This window comes from Martes martes (assembly GCF_963455335.1).
Source record: "Martes martes genome assembly, chromosome: 12".
Classification (NCBI taxonomy): Eukaryota; Metazoa; Chordata; class Mammalia; order Carnivora; family Mustelidae; genus Martes; species Martes martes.
The window spans coordinates 92,465,532-92,485,340 of NC_137900.1; the positions used below are offsets into that span (position 1 = coordinate 92,465,532).

General features: G+C 47.5%; 1 protein-coding gene across 1 annotated transcript in view; it reads right to left on the bottom strand.

Moving 5' to 3' along the window:
* Nucleotides 1-19,418, bottom strand: part of DDX31 (DEAD-box helicase 31) — a 69,242-nt gene extending 49,824 nt beyond the window's left edge. The window contains exons 1-12 of the mRNA XM_080819561.1: nucleotides 19,181-19,418; nucleotides 14,318-14,574; nucleotides 14,137-14,212; nucleotides 13,098-13,141; nucleotides 11,882-11,952; nucleotides 10,870-10,934; nucleotides 5,861-5,905; nucleotides 4,474-4,515; nucleotides 3,418-3,482; nucleotides 1,755-1,874; nucleotides 1,540-1,646; nucleotides 36-271 (exon numbers count right to left, since the gene is read on the bottom strand). Coding sequence (XP_080675687.1) covers nucleotides 36-271; nucleotides 1,540-1,646; nucleotides 1,755-1,874; nucleotides 3,418-3,482; nucleotides 4,474-4,515; nucleotides 5,861-5,905; nucleotides 10,870-10,934; nucleotides 11,882-11,952; nucleotides 13,098-13,141; nucleotides 14,137-14,212; nucleotides 14,318-14,574; nucleotides 19,181-19,276 — 1,224 coding nt within the window. The 5' untranslated portion in view covers nucleotides 19,277-19,418. The remainder of the gene's footprint in view (nucleotides 1-35; nucleotides 272-1,539; nucleotides 1,647-1,754; nucleotides 1,875-3,417; nucleotides 3,483-4,473; nucleotides 4,516-5,860; nucleotides 5,906-10,869; nucleotides 10,935-11,881; nucleotides 11,953-13,097; nucleotides 13,142-14,136; nucleotides 14,213-14,317; nucleotides 14,575-19,180) is intronic.
* Nucleotides 19,419-19,809: the final 391 nt, after the last annotated feature.

Consider the following 19,809-nt stretch of genomic DNA (forward strand, 5'->3'; position numbering starts at 1 on the left):
CGGGCCTCGGGTGCAGGCCTCGGGTGCGGGCCCACCTTGCACTTTTGCAGGATGAAGGCCGCCAGGGAGACGAGCCTCAGTTTGCTGGGAACCAGTGCCACGTGCTGATGGAGACTTTCCGGGATCGCAAAGCTGTCCGGCTCGCTGCCAGCTGGGAGAGGGGAGGCCTCTGGAACTGCTCCGCCCTGTGGGTCAGACTGGCCACGGTGTTCATCCAGGACAGAAATCCTGACCGGATTGAGCAAGCTGATATCAGCTAGCCGGGTCACACCTTGGAGCAAAAGTGAGAGGCAAAACCGGTGACAGGAACACACTGAGAGACTTGTCTCGTACTAGTATACAACCCCCCACACCACACGTCCAGGCTGATGAAGAGGCTCCCTATGGGAACGCCAGGGCCGCATAGGCCTACCCTGTGCTCCCAGGGGAGCCCTGTCCTCCCCCTGGTGGGGGAGGCCCAATGATTCCACACCAGCGTTTCTCAGCTCTGACCTGGGCAAGACCACTGAAAGGGTCACTAATAGCGATCTCTCCCCGCCCCCCAACCCCCTCAAAGAGTTCTATGGTTCTAGCTACTGATAAAACAGTGTCACAGGATTCTATCATGGGTTTTATAGGTTTACAGGCCTTCTCAGAAACTTTACTGTATTGACACACACCGGGAATTTCTTTTTCTTTCTTTTTTTTTTTTTAAGATTTTATTTATTTATTTGACATAGAGAGAGAGAGACAGCAAGAGAAGGAACACAAGCAGGAGGAGTGGGAGAGGGAGAAGCAGGCCTCCTGCCGAGCAGGGAGCCCGATGTGGGGCTCGGTTCCAGGACCCTGGGATCATGACCCGGGCCGAAGGCAGAGGCCTAACGAATGAGCCACCCAGGTGCCCCCACACGAGGAATATCTAAGAGCACGAGGAAACGCGTGGCATTCCCCAAACTTCTGAGCACAGAATCATGGATTATCTCTCAAAATTAACGTGACTTAGGATACACTTTGAGAACTGGTGTGTACACACTGTCATAGGGCCAGTAAAACGAGTGAACCAGCCCTGAAAGCACACGAGCTGGGTTGTTTTGAGAGGGTAACTCTGCCAAGCCCCAGTGCCCCTTCTAAGAAGAAGAGCTCAAGATGTCCATCTCATGAAGACGGAAAGACAAAAATGAACTTGAAGTCTCTGTTTAAGGGTCAGTGCTCTTTAAGAGGAAGGTAGGCTGGTAACACCCAAAGAACCCCTCACGACACCTCTGGATGGAGTCAGCCCATTCTCCTCCTTTCGCCCTGCCACGAGCTTGGGGAGCACTCTCCTAACAGAGGTGGCTCTGGCTCTGCCCTACCCTCCCTCCCACAGCCCGGGGAGCACGGGAGGGCCTGACGAGACAAGAGGAGGAGGGAAGGACAGGAGTCTGAAAAGGCAGTGCCTTAGGGACACCTCCCTCCTCAGCCTCTGTCCCCAGCGTCGAGAACCACCGCGGACAAATGACGCCTGTTACATCTACGTCCTCCCTCCTGGTTAAGAACAAGGAGCACTCCTTTTCAACTCACCTTCTGTGAGTGTCGCCGACAGTAAGACGTTCTGTCGTTTCTGGCATTCGGCATTTACAGCATTGAGTATCACCGTGACATCCTTTTCAAAACCCAAATCCAGGATTCTGCGGTTTCAAGAGAGGGAATTTTACTCCGCATGCCAAGTAAAGACTGCAACGAGCCAGCAGAAGCAGCTCTTTCCCCCACTTTTCATGCTCCTGGGTGAGGCTCACCTGTCTGCTTCATCCAAAATCAGCCACCGTATCCGACGAAAATGAATGTTCTTCGTGGATTTGATATGATCCACCAGCCGCCCAGGAGTCGAGATAAGGATATTTATTCCTTTGCGGAGTCTGTTTAAAATTATGTATCACGAAAGAAAGTAAATCACATGGGGCCGGCTGTATCAACAGAAAACACCGCAAACAGGCACGGGAGACAGATTCATGTCTAGCGCCAACGTGCACAGTGTGAAGCCATGACAAACACGATGACGGATGGATACTAAGATAGAGCTGAGTTTTCATTTTCCTCCAAAGTTTCTCTTGTATAGAATGTAATTATTAAGATCCAAAATTATATTAAATTCATAAAATCTTATATTTGAAAGGACTCTGTACTACATAAATTGATGCCCTTTATCTGATCCATGCATCCTTTCTTTCTAGAACAGTCCAGATCGATGATCATCTAAGCCTGTTCCTGAAGGTTTCTGTGCCAGGGACCTAATGAGTTATCCCACACAAATGTGATCCAACGGCTAGAATGTTTACTTATACTGAATCTTTTCTGTAACCTCCATACAATGGGGCCCAGCTTTGTTCTGTAGACTAGGGAGAATAAATCTAAGTTCTTACTCCCAAACATCCTTTATCCCGTATTTCCATAGCAATAAAAGCTTCCAGTTTTTAGCCGAGTATATTTCCATCCTCTTTTGAAGTTAAATATGGTTGTGTGCCTACATTCGAGCATAGGACAGAAGGACAAAGACCACAAGTATCTTTGGAGGGAGGCCGTATGATTATCTCTGTTTCTGCTGGCAGGGAACAAGATGTGATGGCTGGAGCTCTAGCAACCCTAAGACTATGGAGGACCCTTAAAAATGGAAGCTTCGCTTAGCAGCACAAAAAGATAGAAGCGACTTAGATCCTGATCCCAGAGCACCATGCCAGCCTGGGATGGGCTACAGCAGGCTTCTTAATGTGAAAGAAAAAGAAAACGGCCACATGTTTGTGCTCCTGCTGTTTGTTTTGTTGTTATTTATGGCTGAATCAAATCTAACCAATACCTTTAGGTTTCAAGTTTAGTATTTACTCCTCGATTACAAACTGCACACACGTGACTGGGGGTTACTACCGAGCACTAAGATACATGATAAAGACGTTTCAAAAAGAATATAGACGAATTTACCTGTTGCAACATTTTCTCCTGACCCCCAATACCACTTCCAATATAGAATTCCGAACCAGTGTTTCAGATATAAGAAGCAAAGTGTAGAGCGTTATGTAAGCTTATGACCTTGTTTTTGTGGAACCAAACACGACCCTAAACTCCCAATTAGACAAAAGAGAATTGCCCAGGGAGTGGACATGAAACAAGTGGGACTCAGGGGTGCCGGCGGTGGGGGGTGGACATAGCTTGAGAGGATAGTGAGCATCACTACCAACCACATCAGAAGGAAAACCCTTGTAGGTTCAGCAGTATTTCTCAGGACAACACCGTCAGGAGGTGACCACTCCCTGCTGCCTCAACTGGTCCTTGCGCTCGGGGGACGAGGAAGCACAGTTTGAGGTAAGGCTCCCTCCAGGGTTAGAAGGACCAAATCCCAGTGACTAGGAAGGCAGAACAGACAGATCCAAACAGGAATGGGTAACAAACAAGGGTCCCCATCCATACCTGGCCTTTTCCGATTTCCTTCTCTCTCCTCCCATCAACACTCCAGGCACAATCCAGGTAAATGGCTACGGAAAGATAGCAGACAAAAATCACTGCAAAGCCCTCCTTAAAGATTTTATTTATTTATTTGATAGAGAGAGAGAGCCAGAAAGCACAAAGTGGGGGGCAGCGAATGGTAGAGGGAGAGGGAGAAGCAGGCTCCCTATGGACAAGGGAACCTCAGGTGGGGCTCCAACCCAGGACCCTGGGATCACAACCTGAGCCAAAGGCAGACACACAACCAACTGAGCCACCCATGCGCCCCATTAAAGCCCCCTTTACTGAAGATACAGAGACTGATTCTAAATTCTTTTTCCTTAGAGAAGCTGGGAGAGAAGACCCGGGCTTCTCACTGTAGGAGGTATGACTGTGCAGACACAATTCCTAGGCCTCGCCCCTGCCATGGATAGATACCAGCAGTATTCACTTAAATTACGGCTCTATAACTAGCTTCTAGGACAGCAAGAGAAATGGGAGCTTTCTAAATGATTCCAGTAGCTTCTCTGCCTTTCCCCATGGAGCCCGAGTTGGAAACACATTTCACTAAGTCTACTGCCTCTTCTTCCTTTCTGGGTACAATAAAACCCAAGCAGAAACCTTCCTTATTCCCCACCCTAGACAAAAGAAAGAACAGCTCAATTCTGGATCACTTTGGTAGGCTGGCAGGCTTTGGTTCTGAAGCCCTCTCTCTTCTTTTTTAAGTCCTTTAGCTTTCCATGTGATCCCTTCGTGGTTGTCCCTGCGAGTCTCCACATGTGGCTTGCCAAGGACCACGGGGAGCAAACTACGGCATAGTAAGTGCCAGGAAACACTTGTCATCTCAGCTAGAAACTGGCAGTTAGTAAAGTCTAGATAAGTAAAATCCTACAAATTATACCTGGGCAGAGCAGAGAGACCCAGGGAATCCAGAAAACCTGAAATAATTTCTTGCTTTTTGAAAATAAAGATAAGACTGATAGACTTCTCTTTTCTCAAAAAGGAAAACAAAGATAAAACTGAACTCATGGCTCACCTTACCTTAAGCAGTTTCTGGACAGTGTCAAAGCTTTGTAGCGCCAGCTATAAAGAGTGAAAAGTTACAGATAATAAACGAGGTTGTTCCTCCTCCCCGCCCCGCCCCCGTCCCTACTTTTAAAAACCTTTAGACAATATAAAGTGATTAGGATTCCAACTTGGACCTTAAGTTAAGACTTAAGAAAAACAAAATCGGATACACAGCATCTACTCAGAATAGAAAACCTTATTCTTATATTCCTTCTGGAACTTGTCAGTTTGGAGGCTGTGGACAGAGATACTGCGTCCACTCCTTGGACATGTACAAAACTAGTGTCTTGTGCTCCCTCTGCTGGCTCAAATTCCCAGAGTACCACACAGAGAAGCACAAGTCTGTGGTGCACATGGATGGAGGGGCGAAACAGCATCACCCTGAATGTGCCTCCCTTTGGGAAGAGAGAACAGAACATGCAGGAGGGAATAACCTGGAATAGTGCTCACCAAACTAGCCTCTGGGCACACTCCTTTAAAGGTGGTATGAGGTACCCTTCAAATATGCCAAACAGGGCACTGAGAGATGGTCACTCCCCAAGTTTATTAAAGGAACAAAATCAAACAATCCCAGTGGAAACTAGAGGAGGTAAAAATTAATGTAGGTTATAATCGCTAACAGCCATCAGGAAGCCTCAACATAATCCCTTTATCCAAGGGTATGTATACAGTTGCCACATGCTTAGTATTCACGGTGCGTCCTAGGGAAGCAGCAAGTTTGCTGCTTGAAAATTTAAATAGCTTCATGCCTGCTCCTTCACAGGACTGAGCCAAGACAGGGCATGCAGGCTGTAGGACAGGCTCAGTCGAACCCTCCACCTTCACGATCTGTTCTCTGCAAGGAAGTGATCAGCATTTGATATAGAAAACAGATACCCTAATCTAAACTCGCCTCTCTAGGCAAATGAAATAGATCAGATGGGAGAGATTTCCACCAAGAAAGAAGAAAAACGTGAAGAAGCTAAACTTTGAAGAACAAGTAAAATCTTTGGTACAGCAGCCTCTTACAAAAAAAAAAAAAAGCCTATTTTAGGGCCAACGGCTCTAATTTTTAATTAAGTTATAAAACAAACCAAAAAAGTAGAAAATGTAGTTATTTTAATTCCATTTAAAAGTACAGAAATTTATAGTGTCATTAGTTTTTAGACAATAGGGAAATGCTTTTCCATACTCAGCTTATGATTTTCAAAGAGTACTTGAATTTTTCTCCTTGATGGGAATCAAAAGGATGGTCCCAGGCAAAGGTAAAGATGCAGCAGGGAGAAAAAAATGGAAAAAACCCACTTTTAAATTCAAAAGGATCTTACTTCCAAAAGGAAAGTACCTGCTTAAAACCCCACCCGAAGATGAGACAGCTTACCTCTCTTGTCGGCACCAATACCAGGGCATAGGGACCATCACTGCGCTATCAGTACAGAAGGAAAGAAATGCCATGAGTGGATGGACGAAGGTCACTGGACTCCAGGTGGACAGAACTTGAGGGTGGCCCCTTGCACATGTCAGCGGTAGTCTCATTAAGGAGGGGACTACGGTGCCCACTACCCTATTACCCTATTATTATACAACCTTGTTCTAAAGGTTCCGGCCCATGCAATCAGACAAGAGAAAGAGATACATATAAATTTGGAAAGTAGGAGGTACACCTGTCATTGTTAGCAGATGACATTTTAGCCTAAAACAAAAACCTGAAGAGAAGCAATTGAAGATCTACCACAAAAAAGACAACTTAGTCGAGTAGCTGAATGTGAAATTAATAGTACACAAATCTATAGCCTGACACAAAAGTTACAAAATACAATGGAAGGGGGGGAAAAACACACCAGAGCAGCAACAACAAGCGTGACAAAAAATGTACAAAATCTACATGACACACATTTTAAAACACTTCTGAGGAGCATAAAGTAAAATCTGAATAAATGGGAATATATATCCTATTCTTGGATAAGAGGGCGCCATATTACAAATAAGCTAATTCAAAGTCAACCCACAACTGTGATATAAACCTAACAAAACTGCCACAAGTATGCACATGTGCACACAACTTATGTAAAATAATACATACAGACAAGCTGATTAAAAAGTTCCTATGAAAAATAAATGTGCAAGGATAACCAAAATATGTCTGAAAAACATCAGATGTTAAAACAATTTAAAACTACTCTAATTTAAAAAATTGACACTGGAATATAAATTGAGATTACAACAGCAAACAGTCCAGAACGGAATCAAGTTTACACAGAACTGGAGGAAGAAAGCTGCATCTTGTGTCAGGGGTGGAAAGACAAATTATTCAGACGTCAAGAACGAAGTCAGGAAAGTCAAGTTGGCCTTTTTACAGATGACGCAAAACTCAGAAACTATCAAAGAAAACACTAATAAACCCTATTACGTAAAAATTTTTAACTTCAGAATGGAAAAATAATACCTAAACAAAATCAAGTACTAAATGACAAAATGAGGGGAAAACACGGCACTTGTAAGAGAAAGGGCCAATTTCCTTGGCTGACAAAGGTCTGTGATTCAAATAAAAAATAAAAATAAAAAAGACCACAACAACTGAAATGGAAAACAGGAGCAGGAAAACCAGCACAGCAGGTAGCGTCTCGAGGGCGTGGGCGAGGAGCTCCTGGGCGCCCTGCTATATGGAGCGTACCTTGCCTTCGCCCACCGCAAGTTCAACTGTATTTATCTACTAAGTAAACATGCCACTTCACTTCCAGGGATTTCTCTAAACGATGCCCCCGTAAGCATGCATTAAAAAGTCAAATATTTTACAGACTGTGAAGTATGTAGACTAGCCTTGTTTGTAGCAAAACACTGACATAATGTAAGTTCCACCAACCAGTGCTGATGCGGTAACTTGCGAAGGAGGCAACAGGCATCGGGATACTAGGGGCCCATTACAAAAGCAAGGCAGATGGGCGGGGCACTACTGAGACACTATCCCTGAACACACTAAGTGAACCAAAGCAAGGTAAAAAATACCACGCACAGCACGCAAACACTTGTGCATCAAACGACACACACAGAAGCTCTAAGGAAAGCGGGAAAGGAAATCCGCATGCTCACACTCGCTCCTTCAGTGGAGATGAGCCCTGGGAGGACCACCCAACTGGCGGGAGACCCGCACACCCGAAAGAATGGTGCCCTGCCACTGGGGAGAGGAAGTATGAGACTTACTTCCCATCATGTATTTTTGGTACTTTTTTTAACGTGTACATTGTATCTAAAAAATAATAACAAAGATAATAATAAGAAAACAAAAAGTAAGCCGGTGAAGGCGTCGGTCAGTGGTGTCTTGCATCTCTAGAGGGCTCACAGACACTTAGGAATTAATCGAAACGACGTTAGTGCAGAAGCTAAGTGCAGGTTTCGAGCCAATTCAATTACAAGCATGGTCTTTATGTTTTGCATAGGCAACATTTACCCATAAGGAGAAAAGGATTTGGAATTCGAACTAGAGCCATCTGTACTCGACATCAAGTCTGCGGGGCCCAGGCGAGGAACAGTAAACATGTTAGTACAACAGTATCAACGTGCCGCGGTGTGACGTTAGGAGATTCTGACATTTCAAAAGGTGTTACTACACAGAGAAGAAGAAAGAAAAATCAATTCCTCGCAGGGCAGAAGTGAGTAAAGAAGGATGGATGTGTTGTTAAAAAAATCAGAGCCCACATGACTAGAAGAGTGAAAACACAAGAAAGCAATCCGTTCTCTTCCCACCACCAAAGTAATTTATGACTCTGCTGGGTGCCTTGAGTTCGCCGCTCCCTCCAGATAGGTTTTTCACAGGTCAAATCATTTTACGATGAACTCCAAGGGTCTCTACTGAATATTACTTGAAGTAAATGAATTAAATTTGGACTTAAGAGAACTCTTTTACAGAATATTTCAATCTTTAATAGAATGAACTGCTGTGGACGCTAAAATATATGGAATGAATAAAAACGATGACACGCTGGTGAACATTTCTAGATAATAAGCAGATCAAATCGTTGCCTTTCAAACGAGCCACACGGCCGTGCCATGGAGTGACGGCCGATGCTGCATGAGCAGGTGCTGTTACAGAAGCAGGCTACCAACCGGCTCTCCGCCCTCCACGTGCGTTAGCTCAGGAGCCTCACGGCAACCCTGGGAGCCACGCACCACACATGAAGTCACTGACGCACAGACGGATGAGATGCTTTGCCTAAAGACACACTCAGATGCGGGCTTTGAGCAGAGCTGCCCACCGCACGGTCGCCCTTAAGTACGTAATCCAATCTCTCCTGCCCTCAGGTCACCGACCTATAAATGAGACAGCTGTGCTGGAACTACAGGACCCACGCCAGCTCAAGGATTCCCCAACTCTCCAACCTTACAAAAAACAAAACAAAAAACAAAGCAAAACAAAAAACCCCCCAAAACCCATGGCTAGGAAGAAACTCTCCTAGAATTTATAAATGGATGAGACTTTCCTACATTATGGCAACACTCGGCCTCTCTCCTTCTCTAGCTAGGTACAAGTCCCATGCAAAGTCCTTTATATGAGTTATCACACTAAAGAGTGCCCGACGGGAAGAAAAACATCAGTCACCTGCAGGAAAGAAATTCCTCATTTATCCACCCCAGAGGAAAACAGTATGAATAGCTTCTCCCTTGTCTTTTTATGCACACGCGCAGGGTATTATTTATGAAATCAGATCGTCCTGTACAGACTGCTTCGTACCCTGTCTTTTTCGTTTTAAGATGCAAGAACACTTGTCAAGTCCACGAAGGGAAACCACTTTTAATGTCTATGTAAGGTCCCACCACTTGGATGTTGTGTAGGGTTTTGTTTTATTGATTTAAAATTGTTTAAATAAAACTTAAGTATAATTTAAAAACTCATTTTGAAATAAATTAAGGCTTACAAAAAAATTACACCAACAGTGCAAAGGACTCTTAGACCTTCTCCCAGCTTCCTCATACGGTTCTCGAGTCTCAAATCCCAGTCCGATGATCCGAAGCAGGGACTCAGCACTGACGTGAAACCGAATTAATCCACAGCCCACATCCCGACTTCACTGACTGACCTCTCCGTGTCCTCTCCCCAGACCAGGACCCAGTGCAGGACCACGCGTTGCACTGAACTGTCACGCCTCCTTCGTCTCTTTTAACCAGGGGTAGTTCTTCAGCATTTGTTTTTGGTGACCGGAATACTTTAGAACACTAGCAACCTGTCGCTTTATAGGTCTCTAGATTTGTGTTTGTCTGATATTTGTTCATGATTAAATCCAGGTGACGCGTGTGGGGCAGGAAAACCCCACAAGTGGGGCTGTGACCTCCCTGGAGACGCGCAGGCTGACACGTCCCGGCACTGGGGATGCCCATGCTGGCTGCCTGGGTAAGGCGTTGGCAGCCAGGCCTCCCCAGCATGGAGTGACTTTGAGGTTAAGAGGTATTTTATAGGGAGATCTTTTGAGACTAGGTAAATGTTCCATTTTTCATCAGACTTTCACTCCTCATTTTGGCATCTATGACGTGTGACACTGTGTTATTAAGGCGCTGGCCGACGGTGCTGCTCTTCTATGGTACTGTGAGACCCGCTTCTCCTTCTCCCGTCTGTTTATCTATTCCCTCAATAAATTGTTTCCATCAGTTTGTACTCATGGGTGCTGGTTTTAACCTGTGGGCTATAACCCAATGCTACCACTGCCTACTTGTCCCTCGGTATCAGGTGGGCTGGACACACACCTAATTCTGTCTGCCCAAACTGAGGGGGAAAAAAAGTAACCGAGGAGCTCTTCCCACCTGCTTGTGCACCCACCTGACTTCCTATTTCAGATCTCACCACGTCCTCTCCACTGAGGATGACCAGGACGTATTTGTGGGACTCTGGGCTGGGTTTTGAGAGGGTGCCTGCGCCCCTGGAGCCCGGCGGTTAACGCGCCTCCTACAGGACCCGGGGACCCCACTTTCGGCCCCTCTGGCCGGGGCACTAACTAACCATATTTCCCAACTAAAGACAAGTACTCCCCCGCTGCTTCCCAAGCCCCCGCTACTTTCTGTAAACTCGGGCTAACAGTAATACCTGTAACTCACCAGACCGCGGCGTGGGGTTTTTCAAGAAGATAAACACAGACAAAGAATCCAGCACAATGTCCAACACAAGGAGCACGTACTTTACAAATGTTTCCTATTAGACCTGCCGTGATGACTACAAAGTATAGTTTTTCTAGTTTCTCTGGACACAACCCTCAGACACAAAGTGTTCATGTAATAAATGAGTCAAAAAGAAACAAACACTGCTAAATGGAAACAGACTCTTTTGGTCCCAGTATCACTACTTTGGTTCAGTTGGATGTTGCTTATGTACTATGAACAGTAACAGAAAAATACTATACTCACCTGTATTTTTGATTTCATTGCTTGAAGAGACTGGACCACGGGGATACAGTAGGCAAGAGTTTTACCTTTTAAAAAAGCACGAAAGCAATTAAAATCATAGACTCTAAAGATGTAGGAAAAGCAAAGGAAGTTAAGAAAATGGGCTCTGCTACCTTTGGATAGCACTAAACTCTGGAGACGGAAAAAGTGCACATCCGACATCCAAGAGAGGCGAGAACGTAATCCGCCTATCTGCCACAACTCCCAATCTTGTTTGTAAATCCAGTACTTCCCAAAAGACCTGCAGCCAAAATCCTTCATCCAGCTAACAAGGGGAGACAATGGCATATTTCGCAAGCTACACAGAGGCTTGACTTGAGGAGAGCAGAAAACTCCTTTAAAGTCACCCTTAACCATGCACCTGAGCTTCACAGCTACGTGAACGACCTGCATGGCGCGGATATGCTTGGGAGACAGCCTGAACCCTGAGCCAGCCTCCGAAGACCGTGGAGAAACCAAGGAATGGCAGAAGCTTCAGGTTTCCACCCACCTGAATGGTGGCTGAGCTGGCGGGGAGTGGGGAAGAGCCAACCTGCCATTCTGGGCACAAGAGGGGCAGAAGAACAAGTCTACAGAAAATTTTGGAACACGCAAAAGCGGTGTTCTGTGCTGGAGCACAACTGGCATCCAAACAGCGTGTGCTCACGCCAGCACTGTGCTCTGGGATCAGAAGAGAACACTCATCCCCCGCTGGAGTGCGGAGGGCAGCTCGGGCCATAGATGTGGGACTGGGCACAGCTCTGACAGAGGCTGACCACCTCCTGATCATTCCTGATCACAGCACCACCAACCTCCCCTTCCTTTCACTAGGGGAACAAATTCAGGGCTCTCCTCCAGAGCAGGCATGGCCTCCCTCCTTCCCCCAACAAAGTAAAGGCACCGCTGCCACAGACAGACACCTTACTATGGAACCTACCGTGTGAGTGTGGCCCGGGTATCAGGGAAAAGGGTCAGAAGTTAAGTGGCGACTGACCTGAGCCCGTCTGTGATCTCACCAGAGCATCTCTGCCTTCCAGCAACGCCGGAATACTCTGCTTCTGAACGCTTGGGTCACCCAAAAGAAAGAACACATGCTGAGCTGTAACGTTTTACCCTACCCTGTTTACAGGCACAGACGCAGGACACACAAACCACAACTGCCCCCATTCTTTGCTGTGTCTGCCAACTGCTGCTTTAAAAGTCACCTAAACATTCAAACGAAGGTACTGAGAAACTTTTGATGAATGGAGGGATAAGAACTCAGTTCAGTTTCTGGAACTCAGCTGAAAATACTGAGGCAAGCCAGGATTGGCCACTCTAGTAAACGGATTAAAAAGAAAAATGGCACAGGCATGATGACAAGCTCGAGCTACCATGAGAGCATACCGCCCCCTCCCCCCGCCTTCCATGGCAGGCGCTGGGACCCAGTAAGACGCGACAGGAAGATTCCCAGCAAGAGTACAAGGAAGCTTGTGAGCCAACCACACAGCCTGCAGCTGCTTCCCAGTCTCCAAAAAACCGAGGTGTGACTATCACACACACAAAGATGTGCGTCCACACCTATATTTAAAAACAAACAACGAAAAGGGCATAGAATTCGTTTAAATTTGGTTGATGAAACTGAACAACAACAAAAAAAAATGGGTGAGAGGGGTTCTCCTTTTATTCAAGACCCTTACTAATTTGTACCTATGACTTAAATGTGATGGTTAGTAAAATTAAACTATAAAGCATACACACTCACAAGAAGGAAGTTCGTCTCTTCTCTGTACCTTTTACTATTCTATTTTCCAAGAATCATCACTCTTAAACTTTCAAAAAAATTTTTTTCTGTATCCCATTATACTCAACCAAATATTTACTCCTTTCTTTTTGGCTGCTTCTAGTTCTTACTACTAAAAAATGACGTGACAAATTCTATATTGTGGACATTTGATTTTCAGTGTGGCAAGGACACTAGCGGGATCCCATGCAGACATCTTCTGGACGGGATCAGAGCTGACAACAGAAGTAGTTGGGGACTCAGTCTCTCCATTTAACAAGTGGGGAACTGGGTGGGTGAGTGTTGTCAAGCCCTCAATGGGCAACAATCCAGCAGTGTTCTCTAACACCAAGACAAAAATTTGCTCAGTGCTCCACAGATAATTCCAATTTCGCTGGTCACACACGTTCAAGTCTTAACAAAAGCAAGGCTGGCCTGGAACCCTTACCTGGTCATACTAGTCATGTTTAAGACCGTATTTATTGTGGAAATCTAAAAGAGAACACACAAAATATTTTTAACTACTGACCTTTTGGCACAAATATATTTAATGCAAATGAGGATGCAAAGAGGGAGAAGATACTGGGATAAAAACAATAGCCGTGCTCCCTCCAACCCACGTTCTTCCAACCAGTGAGTGTCACCTCGGGGTGGTCCTGCCCACCATCCCCCACTCCCCATCCCCCTACACACACACACACACACACGTGCGTGCACACGCGGCAATGTCTGGAGAAATTTTTGTTGTCCCAAGTGGGGCGGGGGACACCACTGACATCAAGTGAGTAGTCACAGAGGGCTGCTGAACATCCTATCATGCACAGGACAGGGCCCATGAGTTATCCATCCCCAAATGGCCACAGCATGAACCTGCTCGATGTCCTTGCTCAAACCCGTAGGTAAGAAAACAGCTCATGTAAGCCACCCTAGAGGGGTAAGTAAACTGTGACCATAGGAACAGAGAAAATCCAGGCTCCCTAAAAGTTAATGCATTTGTCTCTTACTCATAAATAAGAGCGGAAAGTTCATTCACAGTCCAAACAAACAAAAAAACCCCCACCCATTTGTTTGTAGACAATGTATGTTAAAATAGCCTCATCTACAAGAGACTCCCCTTGATGCGAAGATGCCAGCTCAGTCCCCTCTCCTACGGTCATTATGACCCCTGTCACCCACATCAGCTTCCACGTCCCATCCACCCACTAATTAGGAGCTTGTCCTAGAGTCCAATAAGTGGAGCCCCAGGCCTACTTTGAATTAGGTGAGGAAAGTGTTTAGTTCTTCAGAAAGGGGGTGGGGATGCAGGGAAGGACAGCGAACAGTAAGCTAAGCTCACTGGGATTGTCCTGGAAGAGCACCCTGTTGATCTGACTTGATTCAGGTAACTTGGAGCAAAGTCACCAGCCTTTGATTTTTTTCCCCTAGAACTGTCCTTTCACAGACCTTCCCAAGGAATAACCACACTGAAAAAACCGAGAGACACTTACTAAGTGCGGGTGGAGGTCCAGCGCCTGGAAAGCTTCCGAAGTGAACACCTCTTCTTGCACCTGCTTTACCGCAGGTCTGCAAACGATGAACAAAACCCAGGCATCAGTTCCCGTCGGCAGAGAAAAAGGCAGAAAGCACTGAACTCCTCCTGTTCCTGAGCGCACCTGCCCCCGAACATACCTGTGGAGCTCTGGGATTTCAGGGTTGTTTTTAAATAACGACGAAGTCCTAACGCACGGTTTCTGTTCTCGGGTTCCGTCGCTCACACCGACCAAAGATTTCCTTGGAGAAAATGTTTTCTGTGCCTTCCCCTTAAAAGTCCTTTGTGTTTCTTTAGCAGCAGCTTCCTTGGCCGGGAGAAACGCTGTCTTGTTCCTCCGCTTTGCGGGGGGAGCCTCCCCGGATGCTTGGTGTTTTCTTTTGGTGGCCTCTGCTTGCTGCGTTGTTCCCAAAAGGCAAGAGCAACAAGAGATGCATTAGTCCATGAAGACAGACCTCGGAGTGAAGCCTGACTGCCCACGGAATTGCTTCTCTCCCTGCAGAGATCATTATGCCCCATATGTCAAGCAACAGTTTAGGGTCTGCAATCAGATTCTTTGACTCAGCCTTTTTTTCCCCCCAAAAAGAAAAAAACAAACAAAATAAAACAGAACAGAACACAAACACTCAGCTCATTTCTCCACTAGACCTCACCATTCGTCTTCACCATCAACTCCACCAAGATGAGGGTAAGGATCAAGAAGGGGGAACCCGTTGTGGGGCTGAATGTGAACAAACGCGAGGCTCTTTTAAGGGAGGAGAAGCCCACCTTGTCAAGTGTGCGCGCTGTCAATCCTTATCTCTAGATGTCCACCTACACAAAATAACAGGGGAGGGGGGAGCACATCCTCTTTCTCCACCAACAAAGCCTGTTGGTGACTAGACATGGGAGGCTGCAGCCCTGCCCATGCCCAGGAAGCGGGAACCTTCATTACTGCTCTACCCCAGAGTGCTTGGATCGCTGTCATCCTCCCCCTCACGCTGCTCCCCAGATTCAGATGGCTTGGAGACGATTCCCACTCGCCGTTGCCATTCCAAATGAGAATTCTGCTCCATCCATCACTTCTACCACAATCATTTCCAACTCTCCTTCCCTTTCAGGTCCCCATCTGATCACCGATTACAGGCTACAACACTCGGCATTTTCCTGCCTGTTGCTTATTTCTGTAACGTGGATGTGGTTACGTGCACGATGTCCAAACTTCTCCCAGGAGAAGAAACCTCCAATTTTCTCTGAAGAAACATGTTATTTTCCTTGGCCTTCTCTTCCAATTTCCACATGAACAAAAAACATCCCATGAGTAGCCACGGCTTACTGTTCTGGCATTTGGGTCTCTTGGAATGCTATTTTCCCCTTAGCGTGAAATGAGGGATTCCATTTACACATCAGCTTGCTTTGGCCGTGGCTGTCAGCTTCAGGCTAACCCACCAACAGCGACACTTGTTTGTTCCCGACAACTACAGAACTCCTGTATCTAAATAATTCAATAAATACACCTTTGAGTATTTACTATTAATAAAGTAAGTACTGACCTACCCCATCTTACAAACCTATTCTTACAAAGTCCCAAGTTTATGAATGTTCAGATTAAAGAAAGAGATAAAGTCACATTCCAGGTCTGCTGAATCATTTACAAGGCAGAATGAAACATGTTGCCGTTCCTTGATTTATGGAACAACAGACTCTTCGGAGCACTCCCACCAGGCACGGACTTCCTACTACAAGCTCCTCGACAGGTGGCCTCGCGGTAGGCCTTGCCTACACATCTCCCCTTACTGTTCTCCATCGCTGGAGACACCAAATTCTAGGGGTTAGGAAGCTGTTTCTGACACTTGGACAAGATCTGCCACCTTGATCAACTCTCTGCTAGTCTGATGCATCCCATTCCTTCACACATTATCTAACTGCCTGTTTCTTCTTTGGACTTAGTAGCCCAAATAAGACACAAGCTTTCAATCCTTTCTCATCCCAGTCACTTTCTATTCTCACGTCATCTGTTCTCTAAAAGCAAGTATTCAGAATTAGGCACAATATTTCACAGGCTCTCCGCTGCTCTTAGGCTAAAATAAAAAACCTGTAATATGATCTACAAAGCCCTCTAGAAGCTGGCCTCTACCCATCTCAGTGCCCTCGTCTTGTGCCTCAGTCGTCCTGGTCTTCCTGAGTTCCTAGAAAGCACCATGCTTCTTCCTTCCTCAAGGCCTTTGCACATGCTATCGCCATACCTATGTCTGCAACACTCCCCACCCCCCAACCCTTTGGCTGGCTAACTCAAACTCATCCTTTAGATCTAGGCTTACTGGGTCCTCAGAAGAACGTTTTCTGACCTGTTCTCTCCACCTAGTCAGGCCAGGGCTCCTACTCTTGGCTCTCCTAGGAGGGACCCTTTGTCTTTGCTGTAGCATTCAGTACTACGTGGTGTCAGTCATCCCCATTAGACTGTAAACTCTATAAGGAAATGGACAAGTCTGTCCTGCATGGCACTGCACCCCCTGTATGGGCTCAATTCTGCCCAGAGTAAGTGCTCAATAAACGCTTGTAAGATGAATGACAACAATGGGATTATCCCTTCCCATAATGTGGACACTATTCCACTGCTTGTTAGCTTTTCTGTCCCAGCATCCACAATACATTCATTTAAAAAACCTGACCACTCGGCAGCTGTCAAGTAGCGTGGTTCTGAGGATACAAGGCTGAGAAACTAGTCAAGCCCTTGAGGAACTCACAGGTTAGTGGAAGAGACAAAAGTATAAAACAAGAAACCCATATGTATGTATGTTTGTACTCAGAAGAGGTCCATACAAAGGATTATGAAAGCACGAAACAAGGAGGCCACCACGGCCTACGTCAAGGGGAAAGGAGGCCAGGAAACAGAAATGCCTCATGAGGTGGTGCTTGAGCAAAGAGGAGCAAGGATGTACCTGAACTTCTAAAAAGTCAGCTCTGCAACATTAAGCAAATTACCTCCCTCTGAGTCTCTGTTCCTGTACCTGTAAGACAAGGGGGTTCTGGCAGATGACCTCTATGGTCCATCGAGCCCTGAAAGTCTAAATACTATGCCTCTGATATTAATAAATACACTAGAGCCCCGGAAATATGCTAAGTACTTATGTGAATTAGCTAATGTATCATCCCATTTTAAGATGAAAACATGGAGGCAGAGATATGAGGTAATTTGTCCCAGGATCGCTGAGGGATCCAGGCTTTGCTCAGGCCCTGATTCTACAGCCAGGGTTCCAGATGGTTATGCTATAACACTATTTATTAACTGTATCCTGTTTGGTTGGAAAACAGCATGTGTAACTCGATCTCTTGTTTGCTTTCTACGAGGATATACACCAAAACGTTAACGAGAGTTACCTCTGAGTATAGCAGTTACGGGGTTTTTTCCTTTAATGTCCTTATTTCCCTATTTCCTACAATAAACTTGTATTACCTGAATAATCAAAAAAAGTTTTTTAGAATGAAAACACTATATACTGTTATGTACAGCATCACTTAAGTTGTCGAGGCCTTTCCAAATGCAGGGTATTAGTTAACCGCCCCAAATTCAGGCCCCTGGCAAATGAGACTGGCATACCTGTCATTCCCATTCAAGACAAAAATGCAGATGCAGATAAGGGCAATGTAGACCCCTGCCATCATCTCACTAACACACATCCTTTTGACGTGGCGGTTCAAGAGATCATAAAGCCAGACGTCCTGTTTTTATCCCTTCAGCTCACTCAAGGAGGTGTTAATAGTGCTTCCCCTGTGTTACTAGGCACCTCCACAGCAAAAGCACCCCAATAACCCCTGGACACAGCGATTCCATTACTCAAAATGGAACCAATACGACTTTACTTACCATTGGCATTTATTAAGTGCTTCTATGGGCCAGAAAACAGTCTTTATGTATTTTATTTACTCCTCACAATAACTCCATATAAAATAGAAACTTGTTTATATCTACTCTTTATTTGGTGGACAACTTTACGTCTACCCTGCATTTTACAATCGTTTTACAGATTGGAAAAGTAAGGTCCAGAGAGGTGAAATAACGTCCCCAAGTTCACAGAACCAGCGTGTTGCAAGGTGGGCATCTAACCCCAGGTCTGTGCTACTCCAAATCCCAGGCTCCCAGAGGCTCTTCAGTACTTCCGTTTCCTCCTCTCAGAGAAGCAGCGACCCCACTGCCTAGCTGAAAACTCCTACTCCCAAACCTCTATATCCTAAAGCTTAATTATCACTGAAAAATCACCAAAGACAATCCTTCTACGCACTCGAGGAGTATCAGCTTCAACACGCTGGGATTACCTGTTGCTTTGTGGAGGAAACACACACCCTCCTCCGCACGAGGTGGTACAACTTCTGGCCTCTGTGGTAACTCGGGGTTCTACAACAGATTTTCTGCCCTGCAGCCCTGCTCTCTTCCAGGCGAGAAGTCAACCATCAAACCAGTGCCCAGCTCTGGCTCGGGTGACATTTAAAGCATCTTTCCCCTCCCCAGGGAGCGGGTTATACGGGCGCTCCGTGTTCTTCCCCAGTGCACGTGGGTGAGAATCTATGCCATTTCTGAAAGCTCTCGAAGGAGGCCTCTCGGCTCCGGTCCCCGTTCCTGAACCGAACGACCTTCAATCGAGGCACCGGCGGTGAGAGAAGTTAGGAGGTGTGGCTCGCAGGCGCCCGGGCTGGCACACCCGGCTGGCACACCCCGGCGGCAGTCCCTAACGCGGGCGGGAATCCGCTACCATCCCCTACGCGACCTTCGGGGCCCTCCGACCCGCAGCCCGAGCCCGCAGACGCCCCGCCAGCCCCGCTCCGCCGCCGCCCAGAACGTCGCGGCGGGGCAGTGCTCCGAGCTCAGACACGTGCCGTTCAGCGACCTCTCCAGAGGCCGCCAGACAGCCCACCCCCCCCCCCCCGCAACTCCGTCGGTAGCTCGGAACCCTGCCCAGAGGCGAGGCGGCAGCTCGCGTCGTGCGGCGGGCCGGGCCGGGCTCCGCAGCCGGGTCAGAACTCACCCGCCTCGCCTGGGCCCGGCGGGGTCCGGAGAGCGTCCCGGGGCCGCCGGCCGGGGACTCCGCAACGTGCAGGAGCAGTCCGCCGGCGGCTGCCATGGCGCACGGCGAGGCGCGGGCAGAGGCGGACACGGGCGGGCGCCGGCCCCCGCGGGCGCGGCCGGACCTCCGGAACCCGGCCCGGGGCTCGCCTCGGCCCCACGTGGGCGGCGCGCGAGGACCCCGCGTAGCTGCCCCGCCGGCTCCTGCGGCCGCGCCCCTTCCGGGTCCCTAAGGGCCCAGGGGCCGCGGCGCCGGGGGGCTCGGGACGGGGTGGCCGCTCCGCCCGGCGTCCCTCGCGGCTCGCCCCGCGGCGGGCGATGCCACATGACACCCAGCCCTGGCGTTCATGCTGGTGAAGTTCTCTGAGTGCCTCTGAGAAACAAGGGGCCGTGTGCCGCCCCGCCAGCGTTTCCTTCGTTTGCTGCCGGGCCACCGCTTCCTCGGCACTTTACTTGCCCGGGCGGTCTCCACAGGGGCCTGGGGCTCGGTCGCCCGGAGAGGGAGCCCTCGCGGCCCCCTTCCCCTCGCCCACCCCGGCCGCTCCTCCGTCCCGCCCGCCGAGGAGGCGCGTTTTCTAGACAGGCAGCGTC